Below are 24,926 nucleotides of genomic sequence, written 5' to 3' on the forward strand. Positions count from 1 at the left end.
TACTTCTTGCTATGGAAAAATTGGAAGCCTCCTCTTCCCTACCATTAAGCATGTGGACAGTAGCGCTATTGTCATATTCGAGGACAACATTTGTATATCCTTTGTTCTAATTTAGATTGAAGGTGCTTTTGAATAAGTGGTATATTTATTTGTAATTAGTATAAAAATAATAATCACGATAAAATTAAATGTTATAAAATTAAACACGATAAACATCTATTTAAAGGAGCCTGAGTTTATCATAGCATGCCATCAACTTGACTAATCGTACAGACTCTCAAGTTTCTGTTAAATCTAGTAACCCATTGTCCATTTGAATCTCGAAGTGAACACACCTGCAGATGAAAAATGAGCTAGACTGAATGTACCAAAAGGAAACAAGACGCAAGCCGACAAGCTTCTTTCAAAAGCCCAAGAAGAGCAACATAACACAAAACCTCGGACTAGCCCACAAAACTCAGTTTTCACTATATCAAAAAATTGATTTTAAAAAAAAAAAGAAAGAAAGATCATTAATTCATTGAATGAGAAATAACCATCATTAATTCATTGGACGATGAAAAATAAATTTCATAACAATACATACAAAACCTTCAACCTCAACATTAATATAACATTAGAACAAATTAACAATCGATTTTGTCCCAACTCAAGTACAATATATTTGAATTGATTATAAGTACCTATCATGATAAGAAAATCAACTTGAATGGTCCAAAGCGGTGATAGAATTGACAAAAGAACTAAGTATCTATCAAACTCGAGAATATGACGACAAAATAATTTTTAAAATCACTTGTAAAAACAATACATGCATAAACAAAATTAAAAAATTTATACAAAACAAACACTTTCAAAAAAAAATTATTAAACAAGAAAAGCAATGAAGAATGAAAAAAATATTTATTCATGACCCATTTTTAGGATCGAATGTTACACATTCAGCAGACAACTTTGAACTAAAATGTCTGGCAAGCAAACCAATATACGTTGCTAGCTTCACTTCTTCCAAAAATATTATATTTTTAAAAGGTTTAATATATCTAAATTTGATTTTAATAATTAATTTAGTTTTATTATTAAACTTGGTATTAAAGTTTTTTTAATTTAATACTATTTAAGTTTTTTTTGTCTAATTTAAATATTTCAATTTAAATTTAACGTTCAATACATGTCAAATATTCATAAAACCACATGATATTGTTTGATCTGAGTGTCAAATTAAACATTAAAATTAAATTTAGATACCAAACAATATATTAACTATTTGTAAAATTTAAAATATGGTAAAAACAATATTAATATAAGACGAATATACAAATATTATATAAATAATTAGCTTATTAAAATTGAAGACACTATAAAACATACATGATCTTCACTATTTATGTAACGCATTTGTCTTTGGTTCTGAATGGAATTAGATAGGTCTAGAGTATACTTCACCTAATTGTTAAATCATGATAGATGTACCATCAACAAAAGCAAAAACAAAAGCTTATATCAAAGAATTATTTCAAGGTACGTTGTCTTTATTATGAGCTTTATCTGATCCATTATACGTGCCAAGAGGGAACAATTTTTCTATGTGAGTTTTTAAATATATATTAAAATTTTAAATATTTAAGCAGTGATTTTTTTAAATAATAATTATTGATAAAGTAATAAAAAATAACAAAATTAAATTGTTAATTAAATTTTCGTGTGTTGGTAATGTTAATAGTTTAAATTTTTGTGCCACTGAATTTTTTTTTATTTTTTAAATAAATTGACTTATTTTTTGTTTTAAAAAGTTAGTCATTTGTTAATTTTCTAATTAAGTTGGTGGTTAAATTAAGAGTGTTTAAATTTCAGTTAAAATTGAATTAATTGGTCGAATCGATTTAATTCGGTTAATCGATCAGTGATCGAATTTAGTGTGATCGAAGGTTGATTAATGGTCTTTTGAAATTTCAATTATCGGTTAATTTGGTTCGAAATTGGGTAATTAATTGAATTAACTGAACTTGATAATTAATATTATGTGTTAATTATCTATTAATTTCAAGATTTATGTATTGTTTCTGATTATGTATTGTTTCAAAACATAAAATTTTGATTAATTTGGTTAACTTTCAAGATAAAAATATATATTTCAATTAATTATATAGTGTTTTAAGATATAAAATTTCAGTTTATTCAGTTAACTTTCAAGACAAAAACATATATTATGTATTTTTTATATATTTTATAATTATTTTAATTAAAAATAAAAATATATAAAATTCAGTACAATTATTTTTTTAAATTTAATTCGGTTAACAGTTAAATAATTATATAATCCAGTTAATAGTCGAACCGACCGTTTGAATATCGTAACTCAAACAAAGCTTAACAAATAACATAAACAAGTAAATAATTGGAAGGGAAAATAGATTTACAAACATAGAATCCAACCCTAATTAATTTGAAAGCTACATAAGTTTTGCCATTAAATTAGTAGCGTGATTGACATGATTTTTTTTTCAACTTTGGCCAAAAACCATCAAATTTAATATGGTGAAAATACGTGACAAGTCATCTATTATAGGGACTGTACTAAAGTAGTCCTTTTACTATTAAATTAATTAATTTAATCTCTATATCATTAAAAAAATCAAATAAGACTAAATTTTAAGACAGATAATATTTTCTGTTTAAAAAATATCATTTATTATTTAATAGAGATAATATTTTGAAAGCTTTTATAGTTTTTACAAATGAAATCTTTTATCTAGAATTAAATTATAAATGAAAAATAATAATTTTCATGTCATTTTCTAAACAATAATTATTAATTCTATTAAAATATGATTTTATTTTATTATTTTTAATAGTATGGGAACTAAACTAATTCATTTAATATTATATGGACTAATTTGATTTAATCGTTATGATAGAGGAGCTTAACGGATACTTTGACCAATTTAATACTAATAGAGATGGGACAGGTTATCATATTATATATGATTAATTGTATCAAGCATTCCTAAACTATGAGTCAAATTTCAAAATGACTCCTGAACTTCAAAACTTTCCAATTGAATCCCCAAACTAAATTATCGTTCCAATTATATCCTTTAGTCAGGCCAGTTGTAATATTTAGCGTTAACTACCAATACGGATTTGACGTGATCTCCTTTTCAAACACATAAACAAAATATTTTTTAATTGCGTTATTAGCAATTAGAACCAAAGTTTACGACTAACTTGATAGGAGGATTTGATTCGAATGCCACTTTAAATTAAGGGTTCAATTGAAACATTTAAAATTTTAAAGACTAATTTAAAATTTTATTAATAATTTGAAGATGTTTTATGCAATTAACCTATATTGATCCCATAAAATAGGAATGCTAAAGAGAATTCTTTTGCAATTTCGTATAAAAGAATAATAAAATAATTGCAACTTGTAAGTGGAAAAGTTAATAGCCACCTACCATATTATGCATTGCCATTTGGTAACCACATTCCAGCTGAGTGGCCTTTGATGTAATATACCAACCATGAAGATAAGCAATTAACAATTTTTAAATACCATCCCATTACGCCATATAAAAAAAAGTATTACATAATTAAAATTTAATCCCTTTATTTTTTAAAATAAATTTATTTTATTAAATATAAGTTCAATCAAGATAAAGAAAGGAGTTGGCAGGAGACCCATCCTCTTTAAAGTGGGATATTTCTTTTTAAGTTCTTTTATAATTTATAAAATTTTAAATTAATAATAGTAAAATTTGACTTTGATCTCTTAATGATAAAAATTTAATTTAATTCTTTAAAAATTTATAAATAAATAATTTACTAAAAATGGTGATGTTGGATTTTTACTATCGTAAAAATATATAACTTAATTCCATCCCCAAATTATTTTTTTTTGGCTTTATCCCTAATTACAATGTTATTTTCTTTGTTGTTATATGGCTACTAGGCACGGGCGACATCGATGGGCTAGTAGGGACCCATCCCCCTAAAATGAAAAAATTACCCTTCAAACCCTTTGGAATTTATAAAGTTATAAGTTAATATATAGTAAAATTGTATTTTGGCCCCAATAATGATAAAATTAGGATTTAGTCCTTATAAAAATACTGATAAAATTGTATCTTAGTTCTCATAAAAAATTATAATTTAATTTTGTCCCTCCCCAAAAAGATTTTCTGACTTCACCCCACTATTAACTGAGTATTTTTCTTATTTTAAAATACCACAGTATCGAATTTAACAAAATTAACGGTTGAACTTATATTTTTAAATTTGAAAAGTGGAAAAATTAAATTCTTAAAAATATAAGTAAAGAGAGTGATTCCAGATACATAAAAAATATAAGGACTTGAAACATATTTTTTTATATAAATTAATTTTTTTATGCATATTACAAAACATCTATCATAATAAATCCTAATGAATTATCACAAAAAGAGAACAAGGAGGCATAGATTTGGAGAAAGGAGGGTCACACTTTCCATGATGCTTAAACAACAATCTCATCGTTGCCATAGTTTAGTTTTATTTTAGTTTCTTACTCCAAAAGAGCATGACTGAAATGTAGTTCCATAAAATACTCTAATAAATCAAATGAAATAAACAACTCTCTAGAATATGCCATGTACCGAGGAATATCAATAATTAATATATTCCATTTTAAATATTTTTTTAATATTATAGGTTCTTTTATCATATCTGCTTTTTTTTTATACAATACTTAAAGTTATTCATAGTCCCTCCCTAATCTATAAATAAAAAGATAATGCGCTTCAACACACTTGAATTTACGTCCTCTTGCACTGGCAACAATACCATACTAATTAAGTTAAGACTCATAAAAATAGGTGATCGGTTTTCTTATTTAATATAATGAAAACAAAAAAGCATCTATTTTTTCAAATAATATCTTTTTCTAAAAGATGAAAATATTTTTTTAAAAAAAGTAGTTCCAGTTTATATACTAATTTTAAACAAAAACCAAGCCAATGTACTAAGTTCCAGCACTAGTTTCATTGTTTTCAAAATCAGATTTGATCGGTTAATTAAATTGGTTGTATCAAGAATTAGTCGAGTAATATAGGCCAATCAAATCAAGTTTAAATATTCGGTTAAATAATTTTTTTCCTACCTTTTATTTTTATACCGTTTTTTATAATTTAATCAATTAAACTAAATAAATCGATCGAGAAAAATTGATGTGACCAATTGAATCCAATTTTGAAAAACTTGTCTAATTAAAATGAATTGTGGCAAGGAAAATGATGTAAATGTGAAACAATTTTTTTTTCTAGAAGGTAAAATTTTTGTAAATCATCCTTGTATTATTCAATTTGTGTTTTGTTTTATTTATTACTCAACCTAATACTTTCCGTCATCTCCGTTAATTATTATTATTTTTAGCTTAGCTGGTTGGTACAAATCATCAAAGCCGTTTGGCTCCTAAAAAAACAATTAAAAATAATCACGAGAGTTAAGTGAAATATAAGGATCTTACCTATTTTAATTCGTGGTCAAAAGTTTGATTTTTACTTTGGGTATAGAACAACTTTAAAACTCGTGGCCAACATTTACCTCTTAATAAACTTGTAGTAAAAGTGAAGTTATTGTGATGTTTTTTTTTGTCAAAGTGAAGTTATTGTGATGTTTTTTTTTTGTCAAATCTAATGATCGAGTTCGATTTCATATTATATAATTTTATTGTTTGTGAAATTTTATATTATTTTAAGGACGTTAGATTTTTGTTTATGTAGTATTAAATTTTAGATTATATAGTATGTAATATTTTTTTATTGGTGGAATCTGTTATTAGGAACCCTATCAACGTAAGCTTTTATCTATGAAGATAAAATTTATTTTTTACCAAAAAGAAAAATTCTTAGTTCTTATTAAGAAAATGGGTTTGACTTGTTTTTTTTTTAATACAAATGAATTAATACGAGTTCATAAATATATTTTTGTTGAAGGTTTATTTTTTTTAAAAGAAGTTTTTAAAATATCATTCGTTGAATAGTTGATTGATCCCCTAACAATCGAAGATATTGTCTTTTGGTGGGGTTTTGTCTCTCATGCTTTGTCGAGAGCTAATGAGATTTGAGCTAGCTCATGGAGGCAGGTTCATAGTGTTGGGAATGTGTTGGTTGTTGCTATCTACAATACTCAAATTATATGAGTTAATATAAGGTGTGAGTGTAATTATGTAAATTACTTGACCTATGCGCTAGGGGACTCAAACCATAAACTTGAGCCTATACGCCTTATCCCAAGGACGACGTTAAAGGGTAGGCAGGGGTCTTGCTCATCCAAATGATAAATTATTATTTTAATCCCTTAAAGTTTTTTAAATTATAAATTAGTTTAATAGTAAAAATTCATTTTGTCTCCCTCAAAGGTGAAATTTTTTAGTTTAATCCCTTTAAAATTCTAAATTAACAACTATATACAAAGATAACATTGTACTTTGACCTATTTAAAATTTTATAATTTAATTTTGGCCCCCAAAAATAACCTTATGACTTCGTCTCTGTCCTAGACTAACACCTATCCCCTATGTCTTACAGATGCCACCGATAGAGGTGCTCTTAACTCTATGAATCAATCTCCTCAAGTAATCGCTCACGACAAATTGGCTCTCAATAGAGTATGAGAAAAAATCCCACCAAAAGATTATACTTTTAAATGTTGTGGGGTGAATCAACTATCCAACAAATAATACTTTAAAAACTTCTCTAAAAAATATTGAGGTTGAATAATTTTCTTTCTCATTTTACGATAAAAGCTTCTATCAATGATGAATAGAAATCAAGTGAATGAGAAGATTTAATAGCGTTTCTTGAAGGGACCACTTAAAGAAGATGAAGCTTTCTCTTTCTCTCTCTTCTTTATGTTTATTTATGTTTCTCTGAAAAATGCAATGCAAATGAAATATATCTATCTTTTAAATGTTGGTAACATTCACTTTAATGCGATGTAAAAGGGTGTCATTGTATTAATGGATTACTTTCAAAATAGGGGAAAATATAAAATGTAAATTACATTTCAGCAATCTAGAATTTGATCTATAAGAATTAAGGGTTAGTTTTCATCATTGGATTCCTAGTATATTTTAGAATTTATGGGTTTTCCTTTTTCTTTTCAACATTAATAAAAAAAATTTAGTTTTCATCATTAAATTCATGCATTCCGAAAAGCTTCATATTAAGATTTGAGATTATTTCTCTCAGTAATATGGTTTTTAAATTTTTAATTTGTATTTTTTCGAATATGTCTTACCACTACATTAATGTTTATAGGTTGTAAAAAGATGAATTTTGATGAAGTAAATATAGATAAATTAAATATGCATAACGTGAAAAATAGAATATCGATAGTACAATGTATTGCAAAGAAAATAAAACACATTAAGTGTAAATTATTTTAAGAAAAACTACGGGCAGAGAAGAGAAAAATTTACTATTTCAAATTCGAATGATACAAGAGGAATATAAACTATGTCTATTTATAGATTTGTAAAATCACATTCTAATTAAATATTAAATAGAAGAAGTAAATTTTTATACAGATTTCACTTGTACAATCAAGTACTGTATTGTGAGGGCAGGATAAAAATTTTAAATTTAATTGCAAAATTTAACATTTCTATAACATTTTAGATTTAATTGCAAAGTTCAGATGAATTTATGGCTGACCTGAAGAGAGCAGTGTTTGACTCTTGACCTCAAAAGGGAAAACTTCGTGTATTTTTGAAACAGTAGATGATGTTGAATAAACACCAAAAACTTCATTCCGAATTTAATTTCGGAGATGACGTTATTAATCACTAAATAAATATTATTATGATTCCATTGATTTCAGAATTGAAGCGGTGACAAAGAAACAGAAAAGCATCAAACTGAAATTAATTGAAGACAAGACATTAAAATAAAAATAAACATCTAACTGAAAATGAAATGTTTTTTTGGCCATATCTAACATAAAATAAACCTCCTAACTGAAAAGAAATTAAAGGCAATAAAACAACTTATCCAATAAAAAAGAATTAATTCACCAGCTTTTAACTTTTTCAAATCGAATGGATTGAGTCTTAGTTCAATCGATCTGTATCTTATTATTGAAGTAGAAAGATATGAGTTTTAATGTGATAAAACGTGTTATCCTCTTATTAAATGAATAGAGAGGATATTTTTAACATTATATAAAAACATAGCAAATATAATAATAACTTATAATAAGGTTAATGTTTAAAAATTTTGAATCATATAGATTAGTGTATTTTATCTTTTTATGGACTGTAGATCAGGAAAAGTTATATTTGGGAAATTATTTTATTAATAAATTCTAATTATCTGGCTGGATTAAATAAAACAAAATTTTCAAATTAATATTCTTATTTTAGCATATTTCTAAATTTTATAACATTGGTATGGTTATTATGGAGTTTGTTGTACTAAGCGTGAGATTGCATTTTGCTCCTCTATTAAAAAAATGAGTAAATTAATTCATGTACGTTAGATTAATAAGTAAATTGATTATTTTTGTTAAATTTTTTATCAATTTCTATTATTAAAAGCTGCCATGGCTGATAGAATGACTAAACAGTGATACGTGATGTGTCACATGTATCTCATGCTAATATACAAGAACTCAGTTCTTAATAGTAAATATGAATGAAATTTGTAATTGAAAGACCAATTTACTATTTAATCTTACAGAGACTGATTTACTTATTTTTTAGTAAAATGAGCGAATTGCAATCTAACTCTTAAACAAAGATCTCCATAGTACTTTTACCCATAACAAACTAATCTTTATACTTTAATTTTTTCGAATCTAAAATTCACCTAATTAAGTAACAATTTGTATCTTTAAAATGTGTTTACCAATAACTGATTATCCTTAATTTTTGTAAATTACATCGATCATAAACTAAATATAAAGGGACTAAATTTAGAACAAGACCTTTTATTTTTAAATAATTATCATATGAGTCGTGTCATTTTGACCCACGAGCAAAACAAGAAAAGAAAAGTTAAATTGCCGCAAAGGAGAAATTGATTTACAATTTAATCCTTCTCTCTCTCTCTTGTTTTAGTTAATAAGACTTTTTGTTTTTGGGTAGTATTCGCGAGTCTTTCCTCCTCTTTTGGCTATACCATACCTGCCGCCTCCTACAATTCTATCTCCTTTTCCTTGAAGATTCAATATTGAAGCCTGCGCCATTTTGGATCTTACATTTACTTTGTCGGTGGCGGATCAAAAACCCCAAAATTTGCTTAAAGATCTAGCTGTAGCTGTTAGATCTTTGAAATCCCTGTGTTCTCTCTTTTTTTTCTTTTTCTTTTTTTTTTCTGAATCTTGGTCTTTCTCTGATCTGTAATGGGTTTGAGATATAAGGCTGGCTTGTTCTTGATAGGTACCGTTGTTGTTATTTGGGTAACTTCTGCAGAAGTAACCCAGGTTAGTTTTCTTTTCTTCTGTTTTTTATGAAAAAATTCTCCGAATTTCAGTTGTTAATTTTAATTGAATTATCCATAACTATGCATTTGTGGGCGTCCTTGATCAATTAGTTCATCTTCTATTTATGATTTGGTTTGTTTTAGGTTGCTGCAATTATTAACATTTCATGTACAATTCAACGTTTAAAAGTTCTTTCCTTATGCCAATGAGGCTTGGCTGTTTTGCCGGCCTGGGCGCTTGAGCCTCCAGTTTCAAGTCCCATCATGTGGGAATCATCTATGGCTTCTATTCGTGTTCTGTTCTAGTTTAAGTCTCATTATTTTTGCCTCCTGTAAGAATTTATTTGGTCTAGTTTCGAATATATTTCGATTTTCGTACCGGTTGTGTTTGTATTGATTAATTTTGGTTATAGTATTTCGATTTAATTTCATTAACCCATCGTATGTTTTCATATTGATTATTAATTAATTAATTGGGTTTTATTTCATTTCTAATTCGCCTTAGTCATATGTTTGCATAATTCATTCTTGATTGGCTGTCTTTTTATTTATTTAATTTTTAAATGGTGGAATACGTTTCTTAATTGCTTTTCAGGAAAGAATAGCATTTAATGGTATTTCACGATGTCAGCTATTCCAAGCTCATAGATGCAATTATTACTTAATGCCAATGAATGATTGAAACCTGTTAAAATTTAGTTCTATTTAGCTATCAAAATGAAGAATCCATGCATTTATAATATCTAAGTGCAATTTTGAGGGCTTTATATGGTTGTTGATTAGAACATTTTTGGGGCTTTGTGTTCTTTTTCGAACTCCAAATTCTTGCATGTTATCATGTTTCTGGAATGCATTACACAGTTTCAAAGCCAAGTCAATTCAGACTAACTGATATCTTGCATACAGGATATCTTTGCTGACTATAAGCAGCCATTTGCGGTTACATATCTTGGAGCTTCTCTTATGGTAATTTACCTTCCAATAGCGTTTATAAAGGATTGGGTATGTAACTTGCTAAGACGTCGTTCTTCTAAAACTGTTAAAGATATAGAAAGCACAGATGAGACTTCCAACGAACTCAATTCTCCTCTAAGGCACAAAATATATGAAATGGAACTTCAAGGGACTTTGGTTAGGAAGGACAGTGATGCAGATTTTTCACCTCACATAGAGGGTAAGCCGTTGGTTTCTAAACAAAAAGATGAAGTGCAGTTTCTGAAACAGGACAAACAGCTTACTACAAGTGAGATTGCTACCATTGGATTTTATATTGCTCCTATCTGGTTTGTAACAGAGGTAATAATTGCAAAGCAATTTTTTTGTATCTGTCTTTTCTTTTTCACGTTTTTTTTTTGTTAAAGTTTAGCCTCAAGTTAAGTTTGGCGCTGTATCTTTGGAAATTAAGCAAAGGATTCTCCAGAGTTGTACCGGGAAAGATTCTGCAGTAATTTTGGATATGAATCATATGAAGAAAGGAACTAAAAGAGTTATTGATAATGGTGTTTGGTTGTTGCAGTATTTATCAAATGCTGCTCTTGCACGTACAAGTGTTGCAAGTACAACAGTGCTGTCCTCTACTTCAGGACTTTTTACACTTTTTATTGGTGCTTTTCTGGGTCAAGATTCATTAAATGTTGCAAAGGTGGTTGCTGTATTTGTCAGCATGGCTGGTGTTGTCATGACCACTCTGGGAAAAACTTGGGCTGCTGATGATTCTATAGGTTCTGTGTAAGTTCCTTGCATCTTTAATTTCTTAGCATGTATAACCTTGGTGCTTGTTATTCAGGATTTATGCTGTCTTGCTAAAACTCTATGCCATTTATCATAAATATCCATTCATGTATACCTGATATACCTGCTATATGCTTATGCAAAGCCACTATATTTTGAACAAGAGAGTTAGTGGATTATATACAGCCTCAGAAGTTCTTTTTGCAAGTGTAGCTTTGGTTTCTTTTAAAGCAGTTTAGTTAATCATTACATCTTTCTGCAACAGTATTCTCGATTGTGGTAAAGAAAAGCTTTTTAGTGATTGGGATGGCTTTCTTCTATAATTGAAATATTTCTTGCTTGCTTTGATGAACTGCAGGGCTTTTGTTATTATCAAATGAAAAGTGATAATTAAGTTTCATCCTGTAGAAGATCTCTTTCACTTGGCCAAAAAGTCAGCTGAAAGTAAATTACTTTGACTAAAAGCATTTCGATATTGTAATTAATGGTACTTCCATTTGGCTATAACTGTAGCAGCATCATGCATGTTGTTTGAGTGTTCAGTTCGGTTGTTATATGTTTCATTGGATATGCTATTAGTGCTTAGGGGTTTTTTATTTATTAGCTTGCTCTTTGTGATGTATGTTTTTAACATTGACAGTTAATGTTTGTGTTTAGCAATGGGAAACGCTCTCTTGTTGGCGATCTTTTTGGCCTCCTATCAGCCATGTCATATGGCTTATTTACAGGTCTGGCTGAGTATCTTATTTTAATTCATTCACTATTATCCATTCTAAAGGCAAATTGTGATATTCTCTTCCATTTCTCCAATATGTTGCAGTTCTGCTTAAGAAGTTTGCAGGCGAGGAAGGAGAAAGGGTTGATGTTCAAAAATTGTTTGGATATATTGGACTCTTTACACTTGTAGCACTATGGTGGCTTGGTAAGAGTTGTTTGATTTGGTAATCTATGTCATTGTCGGTTTCTAAATTATTGTAAAAATCAGTGGACTTTCTACTCAAGAGTGTATCCCGCTTTCCCGAGGTTTAATCACCATACTAATCATTCCTATAAATACTGTTTCAGTTTGGCCTTTGACAGCCTTGGGAATAGAACCCAAATTTACAATTCCACACTCTGCTAAATTGGATGAAGTAGTCCTCGCAAACGGCTTTGTTGGAAGTGTCCTCTCTGACTATTTTTGGTACGCACCCTTTTCCCAATTGCTTCCAGCTCCAAACTGTCACGGTTTTCTTGTTTGACACATTCTTAATCTTTGTTCGAATTCGTCTCTTCTCTAGGGCCTTATGTGTTGTGTGGACGACTCCTCTAGTAGCCACATTAGGCATGTCACTTACCATCCCTCTTGCAATGGTGGCTGATATGCTCATTCACAGCCGTCATTACTCGGCAATTTACATTCTTGGCTCAGCTCAGGTAAATTCCACTGATGAAGACAATGTCGGTATATTAGATTTTTGTAAGAAAACTTTGTTGCTATCTTTTTACTGTATTTTTATGATGGTGAAATGCAGGTGTTTGCTGGATTTGTAATAGCAAATCTTTCAGATTGGATGTCAAGAAAGTTGGGATTGTAGCATTTGGGGAAATCAAATCATCAAAACCATATAGCTTAATTAGAACACAACACATCTTCATTCTTTGTAAGGAGCTCCTCATTATCTCCTTCATTTGTTGTATAAACTTTACTGAACTATGGTTTGTTTGCGAAATTGATGAAAGTAATCTTATCCTGTGCTCAATCTTGTAAATGATATCTTTCTTTTTTCTTGCTTTTGAAAAAAAAAAAAAAGTCTCAAATTTTTTTCTTTTAATTTTGGATTTGTTTTTTCATTGAGCCTTAATTGTAAGATATTTTCTCTTTAATGAAAAGATGTGTTTTCTCCCTTCATGTGGTGGATTCGAAACGGCGTTCTACAGTTTTCTTTAGACGAATTGATTTATCTGCTCTATACTATTATTTCAACTTACTCCGGATTGATGTCATGTTGAGAAATGATAAAAAGTTAATTAAAATTTTATATTAAGTTAGATGTCATAAATTAATTAAACATTAATTTAGTTGAGAAATAATTTAAAGATAGTTATTTTTATAAAATAAAGGAAATAATTTAAAAATTATTGTTTTTATAAAGTAAATTATATTATTGTGATGGTTAATTTGAAGGGTAATCTACAAAAATAGTCACTTTTATTTGCCTCAGGTTACATTTTAGTCACTTATGTTTGAAATGTTACGTTTTAGTTACTTATGATACTATTTTGTTACGAAGTGATCACTCTACTGTTAAGTTCCGTTATCTCTCTAACTGTAATCCTACGTGGCAGTCCAATTAGATTTTAGATGTCAACTTGGATTTTAAATGGGATGAAAATAGATTTTTAATTAAAAAAATCTGTTCATCTCTTCTTTTTAATTTTTCTTCAGTCTCTTCTTTTTTTCAATAGTTTTTTTTCATTTGATTGGAAAAACTATTATTAAAATCAAAATAGTTGAAATCAAATTGACTGCTTCATAAAAATGGATTCAATGGAGGGTTCGGGTATGTCTTCTTTCCATTCCTCTATCTCTTTTATTCAATACTAAAAAACAAAAGATTAGATTTTTTATTGTTTAATGAAAACCCTAAATTAAAATTCTTGATATGAATATTAAGAACTAAAAGAATTTCAAATCAGAAAAAAGGGATACCCATAAAGGGATTGTGAACAAATAAGCCGATTTAGATCAGAAAAAATCGGATTGAGAAACTAATTATTCAAGAACGTGAAGAATTGAAAAATAAAATGATTAGGAACAAAAACGATTATCATCTTCTTATTTATCGATAACCACTTCATTTTAAGTTTTAGAACATAAATTTGTCGGTGAAGAAGACATACATGGACCCTCCATTGAATCCTCTTTTGTTTTTGTACGTGAATAAAAAATTTTGATGATAATAGTTTTTTTAGTCAATTGAAAAAAAAAACTAAAAAAAAGGGGAGATGGAGGGTTTTTAAACTAAGATTTAGGGTTTAAAATTTTTAATTAATCAAATTTATTTAATGAAAAATCTATTCTCATTCCATTAGGAAATCTAAGTTGGCACTTAAAATCTAGTTGGACTGTCACGCAGGATTACCATTAGGGAGATAACGGAACTTAACGGAAGAGTGATTACTTCGTGACAAAATAATAACATAAGTGACTAAAACGTAACATTTCAAACATAAGTGACTAAAATGTAACTTGAAACAAACAAAAGTGACTATTTTTGTAGTTTACCCTAATTTGAATGATTTATTTATTTAAAGCTTTTTATGCATTGTTAGTAATTGACAAGTATTTTATAAGAGTATAGTAAAATTGTAAAAATAAATCTTTAAAAAAATAAAACACGTGTGTGGAATAAAAAAAGGGTAAAAATTCACCCTTATAAAATTGAAAAAAATTATAACATCTCATTCTAATTAGATAATAGATTGGAATTTATCTTTTAATTAATAAAGTATTTCATTTAAGTTTAAATTAAAATATATAACTAGAATATAAAAGTTTAAAAAAAAATAGTTTGAAATAATAATAAACCTATATTCACGTGCAGGTGATGGCGAAAGCTAATCTACATAAAGTGATAAAATTTAACAACTTATTTAGTTTAATATATTTTATTAATTATTTAATGTTAAAATAATTTGCTAATAATGAAAGAGAGTAATAGTTAAACCTTTTGTTTGCATCCCCAAAATTAAGTTGAAACTGTGAGGTTGGTATCTTATCTGCATTTTTTATTCTAATTTTAATCACGTGATCCTATTATTAAAGATTAAAAATAGAACATTTTACTATTAATTCAGTTAATATTGATGTTATTGCAACAAAAACGTAAGTTTGAACATTTTTTTTTCCAAAAGACGGAACACCTGTATCTGTATTGCTATAATGTGTAACATTTACACAGTTTGTAAATGGCAGCTCGTAAGAGAAGAAACCAACCCTTCACAAAGCAGAGAAGTTAGTGGTTGTTGAATCCAACCTTCACAAAGCATCTCCTGTTTGGCATGGGTAGCAATCCAGTCTGCTGCTTGATTAGCTCCTCGTTTGATTGACAGAATACCGATTGAGTTTTCCAACCTACTCAAGATGGGCCTCAACTTTCATCTACGATTATACTCTTGTTTTTTAGCATCAGTGACAACAGCTTTTGAGTCAGTCTCTAAAATCACTCTCTCTCATTTGTTTCACACAGCCAACTCTGCCCCTTTGCAAACTGCAATAGCTTCTAGCAATTCTGGTGAGTCAACAAATACTTTTTCTCCAATACCAGCAAGTACTTTGCCCTCCCCATTTCTAAAAAATGACACCAATCCCAACACTTTTTGGTCTTATGATCAAATGCACCATCGCAATTGATCTTGATCCAGCTCTCTGGGGGCTTTTTCCAAATCATATCGGATGAGTTAAGATCTTTCCTAGTGTCCCTAGAGAGAGGTTCCTGTGAATCCAAATATTCTTTAGAAACAGATTCAATTTCTCCAACAGTAGTAGCAATATCTAAAGCCTTTCCCTCCAAAAGTACCTCACATCTAGCTTTCCAAATAGTTCAACATGAAAACACAATTTTAATCAGCAATGAATCATTCTCGCCAATATGCTACACAATAGCCACAAGCTATCTATCAAAAGAAATTATTTCCTCGACTATTCTCAATTCATTTCCGGCAACAAACCAAACTCCCCAAACCCATTCACAACCCAGAATTAAATGCTCAACAGTCTCATCTTCATTATGACAAATTCTACAAATTGGGCTTTGACAACACTTTCTTCCGAAGAGATTCACAAAGGTTGGCAGAGCATTTTCACTTATTTTCCGTAGAAAGATTTTAATTTTACTTGGAACCTTTAGACTCAAAATCACCCTCCAGACTCTCCCATCAACAACATGAGAAGAAGAGAGTGTCAGACCTACGATATTCATCTTCCCCTGTTTTAGCTCCTTGTAACCTAAGTTAACTGTGTATACGGCCAGACCAGTTTATCTCTTTCATCAAAATTATAAAGTGGAACTCCAAGAATGGCCTTTTTAACCTCCTCAGTCAACCAGCTTTCAATACTAGAAAGGTCCCAGCTTCCTTCCTCTTTGTTCATTAGTTCCACCACTCTAATAGGCATGGAAGAAGCAATAGGTTCAGGGATTAACGACCTTCCTTCCTTGCAATCCACTAACCATCTATCTTCCCAAATACGCACACTCTCTTCGTTCCAAACTTGCCACAACAAAGTTTTATTCAAAAATTCTTTGCCTTCCAACAAACTGCTCCACACCCAAGAGGCTCGATATCCCATCTTAGATTAAAGGAAATTATCACTTGGGAAATATAAACTCTTGAGAGTCCTAACCCAAAGAGAATTAGGCCCCTGCAATAATCTTCAACACTGTTTCGATGGGAGCACCAAATTGAACAATTTCAAGTCCTGAAAACCGAGGCCACCTTGATTTTTCCCTTCAGTAAGCTTATGCCATGACCTCTTATGAATTCTATTTCCCATTCTCTTTTTGTCCACGCCAAAAATGAGCCATAGCAAAGTTCATTTGAACACACTTCTTCTTTGGAAACTTAAATTAGGACATTGTATATGTAGGTATCGCCATAGCAACAACCCTAATCAAGATCTCTTTTCCCCTTGGTGAAAGTGTCATCTTTATCCACTCTTTGAGCTTACTTATTACTCTATCTCTCATACATCCCATGGCATTAGTTTTAGAGTTTCCCTATAAGGCAGGCACACCCAAGTAAACTCCTGGATCAGTAGCAACTGAAATATGCATTATACTAGAAATTTGTTATTGTAAGCAAGCAAGGGAATTGGCACTAAAAATCATCGAAGACTTCTCAAAGTTTATCCTCTGACCCGAAGTAGAGAAATATTCCTACAAAATTACTTTTATTCACTTGCAATTCACGGGGTTAGCTTCCAAGAATAGTAGTGAATCATCTGCAAATAAAAGGTGTGAAACAATTGGACACGACTTGCTAAGACTGATCCCATGGGCCGACCTAGACTCCACTTCTTTAGATATTAACCTAGATAAAACATCGACAACAAAAAGAAAAAGATAGGGAGACAAGAGGTGCCTTTATCTCAAACCTCTAGAGGGACTGATTCTTCTACTTGGTTTACCATTTGATTAGCGAAGTGTAAGAAACACTGCTCACACTCCATGATCCATCCAATCCAAGTTGAATCAAACCTCATTTCTTCCAAGACAGCCCAAAGAATCATTTAACCCAGTCACATGCTTTGTTCATATCCAGTTTAAACGCCACCAAAGATTTCTTCCATTTTTTCCTTAGCCTCAAATGATGAAATATTTTCTGAGCCACCATAATGTTATCATGGATCATCCTCCTCCCTACAAAAGCGCTTTCATTTTTCAGCTGTCTATAATCCACACATAACCTCTAGCTGCCATTTTTTTCTTAACCATCACAATGGGAGAAGCAAAGGAACTATTGTTGTCCCTGATGATGCCAGCCTACAACATCTCCTGGATCAGCTTCTCCATTTCATTATTTTGTACAATAGGGTACCTATAGGGCTTAATTTTGACCCCTGCAGTCTCATCTTTCAGTGGTATCCTGTTATCCTGTAGGCGGGGTGGAGGAAGCACTTTAGGTGTCTTGAAGACATCAGCATAATCTTCCAGTAATGCTTGCAATTCAGCAAGAATGGAAACAGTGACCACTCACAAAAATTCTTGTATAGGTGCAGCATCACTATTGCACAAGGTCCCCTAAGATGACCAACTAGGGAAAAACACTTGGTGGAGTGAGTATCCTCCTACAACTGGATGGTCCCTAGTATAATTCCTTGCAGCATACAAGGTACCCCTTCATAGGTGTGTTGCATTGTCAGAGAGCTAAAGTCCCACACAATAGTCCTTAAAGAAAGCAGCCATTGAATGTCTAACACCATGTCACAGCCTTTCAAGGGTAACACAAAAAAGGCAGTGACAAAACTGGTGCTCTGAGTCCTCCAAGTCACCCCTCGACATATACCACAAGATGATAGTCTACCCCCATCAACAATTGTAACTTTCAATTTGTTCATCTGATTGACTGGTAAAGAGAGTTGACTAACCAACTTGGCACTAATAAAATTGTGGGTGCTACCGAAATCCAACAATATGATGACCTTAGTAGCCCCAATACATGCTGCAATCCTCATTGTATTGCGTCCCTAGGACCCCTGGATAGCATGCAATGACAGGATTGGTCCTTTAGCAGCATCTTCAACAGGTGTGATGTCCTCGAGCTGATCAGGGCATTCTTGGAATTCTTCTCCTTTCCCATCTGAACAGGGATCCAACAGCTGTTGGTAGAGATGGGACTTCACACATTTGTGGCCTAAACTGTACTTAGCTCCACACCAGAACTATAATCCTTTCCTCTTTCTATCCTCAATCTTAGCTGAAGATAAGGATCAAATTGGTCCCTTGACTGGACCACTGGACCCCATGGTTCCATTATTTTGTGCCGTATGAAATGTTGCCACATTAGCCTTGGTCACAAAAGAGTTCGAGGGCATCAATGAGGGTACACTAGAAAAAGTTCCCCATCCTGCTAAGAGATCACGTTTGGAGGAACGCTCTCCACCTGCCGTGCTATCCAGAACCCTTCCACCAAGGACTTCGGTTTAAACAACTGCAAGTATTGGTCAATCTCAGCCTTCAGGTTATTGATAAAAATACTCAAGGCATAAGTCTCTGAAAGTGGAGCTGATTCAGTAAACTGACAAAACTGTCATGGTACTAGTCCACTAATCCTTGCTGCTTCAAAGACACGAGATCAGCCATAGGATCCTGGAAGGAACTCAAGCCAAAGCGCTTTCGCAGACTGTGAGCATAGGAGTCCGAGGTCATCATGTGAAACCCTCCCTGCCTTTGAGTGTAGAAATGATGCCAATCCAAGCCCTTTCCCTCCAAATGCAGCATTACCGTTCTGACTCTGACATTAGCAGTAATGCCTCAGCCTCAAAGTATTGCTCCAGCTTGGTCCACCATCCTCTGAAGTCTGTTCTATCAAATCGGGGACATTCTAACGTATAGGATTTTTGAACTGATTCCATCCTACCCGAACAGTGAGAAGTGTTCATACTGCCCAAATCCACCATAGGAGAGATTGGTAGTCTCCTTGGGGGGAAACCCCGGTGGAGGGCCCCCTAAGATCCCTTTTCCTTTATCTGGAAACTGCCCCAACAGGGGAAGTACAAGTTAGAGTGCCCAAATACCGCTCAAACAACCCTTGCAGCTCCAGCTTGAGCTCCCCCCGAAAATCATCTTTCAGCTCCTTCAAGCGCCATCCAACTTGGTGTCCCATTGAGAAGGGAGTTCCATTTGAAGCTTAGCAACCTCCTATTGAAGGTGGCCAAACTCCTTTTGCAGTCGAGTTGTAATCCCATCTCCGGCCATTGAGAAAGAGTTGAGAGAAGAGAACAGAGAGTAAGGAAAGGAAGGAAACAGTATTTTCATTCAATAAACAAATCCATAACTATTTTTCCTCCCTGCCCTCACTACTAAAAAGCCTAGAGAGATGTTACAGACAAAATTAAAATTGATAATCAAAACTTCTTTTTCAATCAATAACATGATACAATAAACAAAGCAATCAAAAACAGCCAATTAAAAGAAACTCAAATCAGAAAATTAGCAGGGAATAAAAAAGAAAAACAAACCCACATCAGAAAATAATAAGAAGAACCAATAAATAGAATATCAAAACATTAATTCAATGAATTAAAAAAGAAAACCCATATCAGAAAATGAAGAAAAACTGAAAGACAGTACTGAAAATCAAGTCATCTACAAGGATCCATTCAAAAAACCCGGTCCAAAAAGACTTACCAGAAGGGAAAAAGAAGCTCAAAGACGCCATTTAGGCAACACTGAGAAGACTATGAGAAGAAGAAAAGCATAGACATAGAGAGAGAATAATGGATGAATAAAGAAAAAAATTGGAGAAAAAGAGGAAGGAGGTGGCTGCTTTAGCTTGCTTCCCCTGTTGATGATTTTGAAAAGACAAATGAGATGGAAAGTGGGAGAAACTATTGGGGATTCGTATATAAAATAAAATAATTATTAGTATGTAATAGAACCGAAGTTTGGAGGGGTAAAGGGATATTGGATTAGTCTTTGTTTTGGCCCCAAAATTCAAATTGGCGTTATTTGTTTAAACTTGCAGTCTTGAGGATTTGAATGAAATTGTGATGGCTGAAGTGGCTGTGAGTTTGGATATGGAGAAATTAACAAGTTTGCTCAGTAAAGATGTAGAATTGCTAAGAGGTATCCATGAAGAAGTTGAGGACATTAGTTACAACGATGGAGAGCTAACATAAAAATCTGAACATAAACCACAATGACAATGTATTGAACTCCACAAAAGATAATAACTTATAATGTATTTTTTGAAATTTGGCTCAAACATAAACCTAACATAAAATTTTGAAATGATATTGCAATTACAGAAGCTATAATTGACATACTTGCATATTATCTTTATAGTGTTCAAGTACCAAAATTGATATGAAGCAGAGGCAACCATTTCCTAACATTGAAATATCATCAACACCAAAACCCTGACTTGATAGTATAAATGGGCAAACATTTCCAAAAACAACAAGCACAAGAATCAAGCACATTTTACAAACAAAACTGGCACCAGATTACATTTTCATTGCCCTGAATCGATAGAATTACAAACAAAACATGTATATTACACATTAGAAATCAAAAGGGAGAAGAGTAATAAGATTTGCTAATGTATATTACACACTATAATCATATCGGAAATATTCTTATATCAAAACCCCTTTGATTGCTGCAAACTTATCTCTTTTCAACTTTCAAGCTACTGACACTAGGTTTATGAAAATTTCCCTTGACAGACGATTTGATTTCAATTTTAACATATTCCAAACTAAGACAAACTAAAATAAGTTATCATACAATTTCATTTCATATCAATGTTATAAAAAAATACCCTATCCTTAATAATGACAAACCATCTTATGAAAAAAGTTGAGAGAAATAAAATCTGGTCATCCAAAAGTAACTTAAAAATCGAAGAAATAAAAAAGAAATTTACCTATTTGACCAAGAAGTGTGGGTTTGCAGGAGTTGAGAGGAATTTACCCTATCCAAGGAATTATGTCAATAGTTGTACTCGTGAAACGCTTCATTTCACTTAACGGCTATTACCCATCCCCACTCATCAAAACGCACCGTATTGTCCTCTACCCAAAACTCACCGTTTTAGTTAAAATTTAAACACTAAAACGCCGCGTTTTATTAACAGAAAATAAGACAGCCCGTAACCAAAAAAGCCCAATTCAAGGCCCACTGATCGTTGATGAAAGGCCCAGATTCAAGTGAGAAGCATACAAAAAAAACTTCAACAAATTCTAAAAAGCCAAGAACTCTGTACTCTTTCTAGTTTTCATCAATTGTGGAAGCTCTCAAATCTCAGCTGCTATGGCACCCATCGCACGGTTACTTTTGCTCGCGCTTCTCTCAACTGCACTCACGATTTCATCAGGGTCAACTCCCTTCTCTTTCATACTCTCTAATTTTCTTTTTAGATCGCTTTGAAAAAAAAAACCCACCACCATTGAGTTCTTTTGAAGTTTAGATTTTTTGATTTAATTTAGAAATTCAGTTATTGACTTTATCACTGTAGTCACCTGGTTCATCTCAACCGAACGTCAAGTAAATTTGTTTCGTTTCTTAATTAATTGCTCTATCGTATTTGGGTCTTTTATTAGGTTTTCAACTTGTTTATTTACCTGTTTTGTCAGGTCTGGGGATGGGTACACCATCAATGGTCGAGTGAAGATCCCCCAAGGTAATTCCCCCCTCCCCTCTTTTTTTAGTTTTTGTATTTGATTAGATTTGTACTGGTATTTTGCAAATTATACTGTTATCTAGTGATTTCGGTTGTTTTGGATCTTTGCTACATTCTAATTTAGTGTTTTTATGTGACAGTTTTTATCTCAGTTTTAAAATTGAAGTATATACTATTGGTCTTTATGCTGATTTCCATTGTGTAAATATACGGTGGTTTATTAAGCAAAGCTGTCTTCGTATAAATTATTAGATATTTGTGAATTTGTTTTTTGAATTTTGATTAGGGCTACTTGTGTAAGACTTTTGACAAGCAAGATCTTTAAATCATTACACAATCCCATTATAGGTTTTGGGAAAACATGAATTCATCTAATAGAATCTTTAAACATCAGTGCAGAATATACATTTGAGAAATTAACATAGGCTCATGTTCTTTTGTGTTATTTTATCTTTTATTTAATTTGATGTAGATGATTGATCACTTTATTTGGCAGGTCTGGGTACAAAAGGGTTTGCTTTGCCTGGAAAAACGTCAAATGTCAAAGTTATACTCAATGGTGGCCAAATTGTTACTTATCTGAGACCTGATGGATATTTTTCATTGTATCCTACTATTTATCAATTGTTAAAAAAAATTGAGGGTAGGGTTGCTAAGGTTTGAATCCGAAGCTTCCATTCTTCACAAACCTCCGGCCATTTAGGCCAAGAAGTTGTTGGCAATTCTTATGCATAGCTCTGGTTGAAAATCCAAATATTTAAGTTATTTATCCTTTTCTTTTGTTCTTTGTAGACTGTTTTTCTGTTAATAAATAATGTGATACTTTATAAAATGGGTGGTAGTAAACCTCACACTGGAGTATTAGAATTCCTTAATATAAATTGCCTACAGTCAGAACATACCAGCAGGGACTCATTTGATTGAAGTGGCTGCTATTGGCTATTTCTTTTCTCCTGTAAGATTTTTATTTCTTGCCTGAGTCTCTCGACTTGTAGTCATTAAATGAATTTGACTTTTTGTAATTAAGGATAATGACTTTCGAACTTGCTTAGGTTAGAGTTGATGTTAGTGCTAGAAACCCAGGCAAGGTACAGGCTGCATTGACAGAGAACAGGAGGGGTCTCAGTGAATTGGTTTTAGAGCCGTTGAGAGATGAACAATATTACGAGGTTAAGGAACATTATTCTATTTGTGTTTATGTTTCCTTTTGTTTTCAGTTATTATCTTTCTTTTGCTTCATGTTTATCCTACTTTATTGCAGATTAGGGAACCTTTCTCCATAATGTCGGTTGTGAAAAGCCCAATGGGTCTCATGGTGGGATTTATGCTGGTGGTGGTGTTTTTAATGCCCAAATTAGTGGAAAACATGGGTAAAGTACTCTACTATTAGTTCATAACTTGGTAGTTTTCTCGAAGTTCCGACTTGCAGTAGATTTTAAAGAGTTGATTTTTGTGGACATTACGCTATTTAATTACTTGCTTGCAATTGTTCTTTCTCGATCAGGATAAAATCTTCTATGTTACCTATTCTTTTAATCGCATGCATAATATTTGAGCTGCTATTCTTTTTTCCCAAAACATTACATTTTTAACAATTTATTCTTTTCTAATTCTACAATTTTGGCAACCTTTTATCCTTAGTTTTACAGATACAACTTTCTCTTTCATGTGCTTCTACATGCTCTTGCCCCTCTCCACATATGAGATGATATATATAAAGGATGGCTAGGAATTTCGTTTTTGCTAATTTCATCAATCTGCTGTCTGTTGCAACAGATCCTGAAGAAATGAGACGAGCACAAGAAGAAATGAGAAACCAGGGAGTTCCCTCCTTAGCTAGTTTGTTACCAGGAGGTGGGAGGAATTAAGTGTTCGATTGAGGAGCAGGAACTTCGAGATAATGGTTTGGCAAAATCAAGGGGCAGTTCAAACGTCGAGCTCGATTGGTCTTCTACCCTGATATTCATCTTTTGATTGCAGAAAGAAGGGATGATACCTTTTGAATTCCTGGGGGCATCTCAAAGGTTATGTAGTGTTTTACTTGATAGTTGCAGATTTTCAGAACTTATTATGGGATTCAACTTCTCATAACATCTATTCATTGTTGTGATGCTTTGATGTCATAAACAAAGAAGAGTTGAAAATTTATTGTTAAGACATTATCCATCTATTAACAAGTCCGCTTATAAGCCTTTTGTTATAACACGAGTTCCATCATCCCATTAAACAAATAGTGCACTCTTTGCAAATGTTATGATCACGTAACCTTTCCTTTCACTATTTTTGCCAATTTCTCTCATTACTTGCAAGTGTAACTCTTCTCCCTATTCGAAAAAATCAATTTGTTTCTTAAATTTTGAGTTAATTAAATTAAATTATCCAATTTTTTGAGTCTATTTGAATAAGTAATTTGATTTTTCGAATTTGAGTTAAATTGAATTTACAATTTATGTAATTAGTGTAAATATTTTTTTTGTCATCAATTTCAAAATTGAAAATGAGTACATTACAAAAAAAAAATTATAAAATTTCATAAAAAAATTAAAAATTATAAAAAAAATTCTAAGCAAACTTGCAAAGAATATATAAGAAGGAAAAGGATAATTTTTTAAAAAAATCCTAAATAATGATTTTGAGAATATAAACAATATTCGACTAAAATTTTATTTCACTTAACTTTATTGAAAAAAATGAAATATGAGATAGAATGATAAAATACAACTCATTCACTCAACTAACTTGAAATTTTTCACTCAATTGAATCACTCACCCTTACTCCTACCATATCAATTTACATGCAGCACATTCACCACAGTCGTCTTCTTCAAGACTACTTTGATTTTCCTT

At 31.4% G+C, this 24,926-nt stretch overlaps 2 protein-coding genes and 1 long non-coding RNA gene across 3 annotated transcripts; 2 read left to right on the forward strand and 1 right to left on the reverse strand.

Moving 5' to 3' along the window:
• The first annotated feature begins 9,021 nt into the window (after positions 1-9,021).
• On the forward strand, positions 9,022-12,934 carry LOC107944654 (uncharacterized vacuolar membrane protein YML018C). The gene is made up of 8 exons (XM_016878459.2): positions 9,022-9,462; positions 10,368-10,757; positions 10,978-11,189; positions 11,850-11,920; positions 12,013-12,114; positions 12,258-12,375; positions 12,473-12,608; positions 12,707-12,934. The coding sequence occupies exons 1-8, from the start codon at positions 9,382-9,384 to the stop codon at positions 12,767-12,769; spliced, it is 1,173 nt and encodes a 390-aa protein (XP_016733948.1). The 5' UTR covers positions 9,022-9,381; the 3' UTR covers positions 12,770-12,934.
• Positions 12,935-15,027: 2,093 nt separating this feature from the next.
• On the reverse strand, positions 15,028-21,384 carry LOC121231977 (uncharacterized). Its single transcript, XR_005930207.1, has 2 exons — positions 20,084-21,384; positions 15,028-19,764 (listed from the first exon to the last, which is right to left on the reverse strand). It is a non-coding gene; the product is annotated as an uncharacterized lncRNA (long non-coding RNA).
• Positions 21,385-21,615: 231 nt separating this feature from the next.
• On the forward strand, positions 21,616-24,279 carry LOC121231978 (ER membrane protein complex subunit 7 homolog). The gene is made up of 7 exons (XM_041117225.1): positions 21,616-21,774; positions 22,033-22,079; positions 22,576-22,684; positions 22,971-23,034; positions 23,132-23,248; positions 23,341-23,449; positions 23,856-24,279. Exons 1-7 carry the CDS (start codon positions 21,710-21,712, stop codon positions 23,945-23,947), a joined length of 603 nt encoding a protein of 200 aa, XP_040973159.1. The 5' UTR covers positions 21,616-21,709; the 3' UTR covers positions 23,948-24,279.
• The last annotated feature ends 647 nt before the right edge of the window (positions 24,280-24,926 follow it).

Source organism: Gossypium hirsutum, chromosome A07 (genome assembly GCF_007990345.1).
Source record: "Gossypium hirsutum isolate 1008001.06 chromosome A07, Gossypium_hirsutum_v2.1, whole genome shotgun sequence".
NCBI classification, from domain to species: domain Eukaryota; kingdom Viridiplantae; phylum Streptophyta; class Magnoliopsida; order Malvales; family Malvaceae; genus Gossypium; species Gossypium hirsutum.

Coding starts and splice junctions, on each gene's coding strand:
- LOC107944654 (XM_016878459.2), top strand. CDS start 9,382: ATGGGTTTGAGATATAAGGCTGGCTTGTTCTTGATAGGTACCGTTGTT. Junction 10,758..10,977: donor CTATCTGGTTTGTAACAGAG/GTAATAATTGCA, acceptor TGGTTGTTGCAG/TATTTATCAAATGCTGCTCT. Junction 11,921..12,012: donor GTCATATGGCTTATTTACAG/GTCTGGCTGAGT, acceptor AATATGTTGCAG/TTCTGCTTAAGAAGTTTGCA.
- LOC121231978 (XM_041117225.1), top strand. CDS start 21,710: ATGGCACCCATCGCACGGTTACTTTTGCTCGCGCTTCTCTCAACTGCA. Junction 22,080..22,575: donor TCGAGTGAAGATCCCCCAAG/GTAATTCCCCCC, acceptor TTTATTTGGCAG/GTCTGGGTACAAAAGGGTTT. Junction 23,249..23,340: donor GAGATGAACAATATTACGAG/GTTAAGGAACAT, acceptor ACTTTATTGCAG/ATTAGGGAACCTTTCTCCAT.